This window comes from Seriola lalandi, unplaced genomic scaffold, assembly GCF_002814215.2.
Source record: "Seriola lalandi dorsalis isolate HSWRI2012SDOR001 ecotype SW California unplaced genomic scaffold, Sedor1 jcf7180002001021, whole genome shotgun sequence".
Taxonomy (NCBI): Eukaryota; Metazoa; Chordata; class Actinopteri; order Carangiformes; family Carangidae; genus Seriola; species Seriola lalandi.
The window spans coordinates 1-3,792 of record NW_019471680.1 but is presented as its reverse complement, the minus strand read 5'-3'; the positions used below and the strand labels follow the sequence as shown (position 1 = coordinate 3,792).

At 38.7% G+C, this 3,792-nt stretch overlaps 1 protein-coding gene across 1 annotated transcript; it reads right to left on the bottom strand.

The window, feature by feature from the left end:
* Positions 1-1,470: 1,470 nt before the first annotated feature.
* Positions 1,471-3,361, bottom strand: LOC111663481 (interferon-induced protein 44-like). The gene is made up of 4 exons (XM_023417678.2): positions 3,218-3,361; positions 2,729-2,900; positions 2,502-2,602; positions 1,471-2,349 (listed from the first exon to the last, which is right to left on the bottom strand). The coding sequence occupies exons 1-4, from the start codon at positions 3,335-3,337 to the stop codon at positions 2,188-2,190; spliced, it is 555 nt and encodes a 184-aa protein (XP_023273446.1). The 5' UTR covers positions 3,338-3,361; the 3' UTR covers positions 1,471-2,187.
* Positions 3,362-3,792: the final 431 nt, after the last annotated feature.

Sequence of the window (3,792 nt, the reverse complement as noted above, 5' to 3'; positions counted from 1 at the left end):
GCGACACATCTTCAGACATAGATTATTTCACTTTCATGTCCATCATGTTTTTCTTCTTTAAAATAATTTGTACACTGATGACAATCTGGTCAAGGGGACACTGGAGATAAAGCTGCAGTCAGATATGACACAAAAACAACCCACACCCTAAATTCCGTTCTGTAAATATTCTGCTGAGCGATAACATACAGTTTCTAAAAGTAGGGGTTGCATAATTATAAAGTGAAAGAAAAACTATGTCTATGAACATGGTTATGTCATGGTTCAGACCATCTGTACTGGTAATACAACAAGATGGAACAATGGCTGAAATGTCAGTTCCCTTGATTACTAAATATACCACTGTGTAGTGCCAAGAAAAAAACTACTAAAGAACAAAACGTTTAATTACAAGGCATAGGGTTAATTATGAACGCTCATGTCCAAACTCAGAACCGTCAAATAGTACACAAATAAAATTAAATTCATGGTCATTCCCATATCATGCATATCATGCTGCTACCCAGCTCCCCAGCTGAAAGTTTGGTGGTTCTTGGCCAATACAGGCCCACTACAATGGTAAGGAACTGCTTAGGAGATGGTCTGTCTTGTAGATATCTCTTTGGTTTGCTTACAATTGTTGCAGTAGCTGGTGCAGTACAAAGCTGGCATAATGTCCATCAGATGTCTGAATTCTACAGATTTTTCATATGTTTTTATACCTATCATCTGACACAGCCCCATGCAGTAGCTGAGTTTAGGTTACATGCCACCAGCACAAAGCCTGCTGGTATAATCAGATTCAAGCGATGATTAATTGGCAACTCTAAAAGGCCTGTAGGTGTGAATGTGAGCATGAATGGTCTGCCTCTGCACTGTATCTCACACCCTTATAGCCACAACATCAGGGGTGGTTTTGAGTAGTTCAGCCAGTGCTTATATGTCTGTGGACAGATTTTATCAATGCAATAGTGACACAAGTTGTTGAGTTCAAGTGAAGGCAGAGTTTGAAGATGGCTGTGATCCAACCCATGATCACTGAATACTTATACAATAATGTAGTAATGAACACTGAGAACTCATGGGTGGGAAAGTCAACATGCTGGTCCCTAGTTTATTACAGCTTCTCATAGCCCAAGCCACGGTTCGGTGCTGTCTGCACCGACATGTGAGGCCACGGCTCATTGGCCATTCTAACATCACTTGGTCACATGATTTCAAAGAATTTCCTTCTCTGAAGGCAGACTAATCCAGGTGCTGTCAGGTGTACCACACATTTATTTAGCCTTATGTTAAATTTCAAAAAGCATTGTGGAAAATCCCATGATGACACCACACCCCCCCACCCAAACTTCCACGGGTCCTAAAGAAAGCAGTGGAGATGTTGATGAAACCTGCCGATGACATTGCTTATTTTCTCCATCACTTGATATAACCCCACCCATATCTGACAAAATCAACAAATACATAAATTAAAGACAAAGAACTAAGTGGGGATTTCAGATTTACTTTATTTTTTCAGGATTTTGCCTTTATTACAGTCATAATGAGAGAGAGAGAGAGAGCGAGAGAGAGAGAGAGAGGATGACATGCAGCAAAAGACCACAGGCCGACTCAAACCCAGACCGCCGGGGCAAGGACTAAGCCCAGTTGGCACATGCTTGCACCAAGGTGTTCCTACACTGACTGTATTTTTTATTTTGACTCTCACACACAGCACAGCCTCCATCTGGGATCCACAATGATTTAGCCATTATTTACTTTCAACTCCAGAACCTAACAGACAGTTATTAGAGGAAGGTCTTTATGTCCAACTCACTTGGTTTGAATTGGTCGTAGTTGTTTGTACGAAGCCTCTTTAACGATGACTCCTCTCTCACCCTCCCTCTCTCATTCTCTCTCTGCTTGATGGGTCTTATGTGTAGTTATTCCTCTGCCTCATTTAGTAACCATTCCATGCATATATATACAGTATATATACGAGTATAGTGTATGCGTGTGTATATATACAGTATACATATATATATATGTGTGTGTGTGTGTGTGTGTGTGTGTGTGTATGTATGACACAAATTTAACACATACAATGAATATTATAAATATAGCATGCTTGAAAATTAAAATTAAAATCAGTGCATATTACTTTAACTGTTGGAACATTCGCAAGAAAACCAGATTCCGAAAAATTGGCCTCAGCAGTTTGCAGGTCTACAGGTTGTTGATGAAGTCTTCTCCAAAGGAAAGCATCTGTCTCAGCACGCACAGCGTCAGAGCACTAACATCATCATTTACATTGATTTCTGAACAGTAGTTCTTCACAAGAAAGATGGAGTTCAGCGAAATGCCCAGCAAATTGTGGATCTTGTCAACCTAAGTTTTGAATTAACACATTTTTGTAGATTAGTAATTGTACAGTGATTATCAAAGGAGATTGTCATGCTGGAATACTGAACTTGGACAAGATTTGAACAAGATCAAATCAAACAACTTTTTCGAAAAAATCACCAATATTATTTTATTACCTGTTCCTTCAGGTATATGCTCTTATAGACATTCTTTATATCTTTTCTGACCTCAGGACATGCTTCATCAACTTTGGTGATAATAACCAGTTGGGGAATCCCTGTTAATACAGGAAACTTATCAGTATATTAAGAATTTTCTTTTGCTGTTATTTTGATTCATAAAATCCAATATATGGCGCCATTAGTCCACACAGTGTAATAATTATTGTGATGCCTGCTCTTACCCACGTCACTGGCTGCCAGTCTGACTTCTCTCATCTTCTTCACAACATCGTCACTTATTATAGACACTGAGGCTGCAGGAATAACACAAACCAGAACGTGAACTCTGTCATCCAGTGTGGGAGATGAGTTGTAGTCTAGGTCACCCTCTTTCAGTGGGCGTCCAGGAATGAACTAGAAAATAATGAAATACAAATCAATTATATTTAATGCAGAATAGTAAAAACAAGCAGCTAACTTGAAGGTTCCCTGTAGTTTTTGACCTCTAGTAGTGCTATGGAACAGGTTTTCTACAAGTGGTCAGTGTTTTGCTTTTTTGTTGCATGTTCACGTGGTTGAAATGTGTTACACAATGTGCTCGTCATAGTTGTTAAACCTCAAACATCCCTACAATAGATTTCGGTGAGTAACACTGACAGCAAATAAATTTTTGTTTACAAGAAAGCGCCACATGGCGCCTTTAAATAATGTCAAAATTCAAAGTGCTGTACCTCATAATGTTCTTTCACGTGTCCTCTCAGGGCCAGCTTGACGTCTTCCACATGGACTCCCCTGTTAGCGTGTTGCTCATAACCCATGACGTCATTGAAAGTGAATGAGTAATGGCCCATCGGTTCTTTCCTGATTTTGTAACCTGTATACTGTAAAGCAGGAGGTGCAATTATTTGCATCACTTCAGCAAATTCCAAATGATTATGCAATTCTTAAATCAGCATAAATATGTATCTATATTTGTTTGATAACATCTGTGAGCCAATCAGGACTGTGCGCCAAACAATGCAAACGCAAACCCGGACACAAGGCACCTTTTTGGCCTCGTGCACTTAGTGAACAAATTTCACTCAAATAAATGGAAACCATCTCTCACCATCCAGTTCTTAAAACACATCAGTGATACACATTAACCTAAAATTTAACTGGATGCAAAACTATATAAAATAAATAAATTATAGCTTGTGCTGAATATTATTCTTACCTCCAATGTAACTCAAAAACACAAAGCCAATGTTTGTAAAAAAAAGACTAAATCAAAACAAAACAAAAAAAGCAGTATCATTAGTAGTAA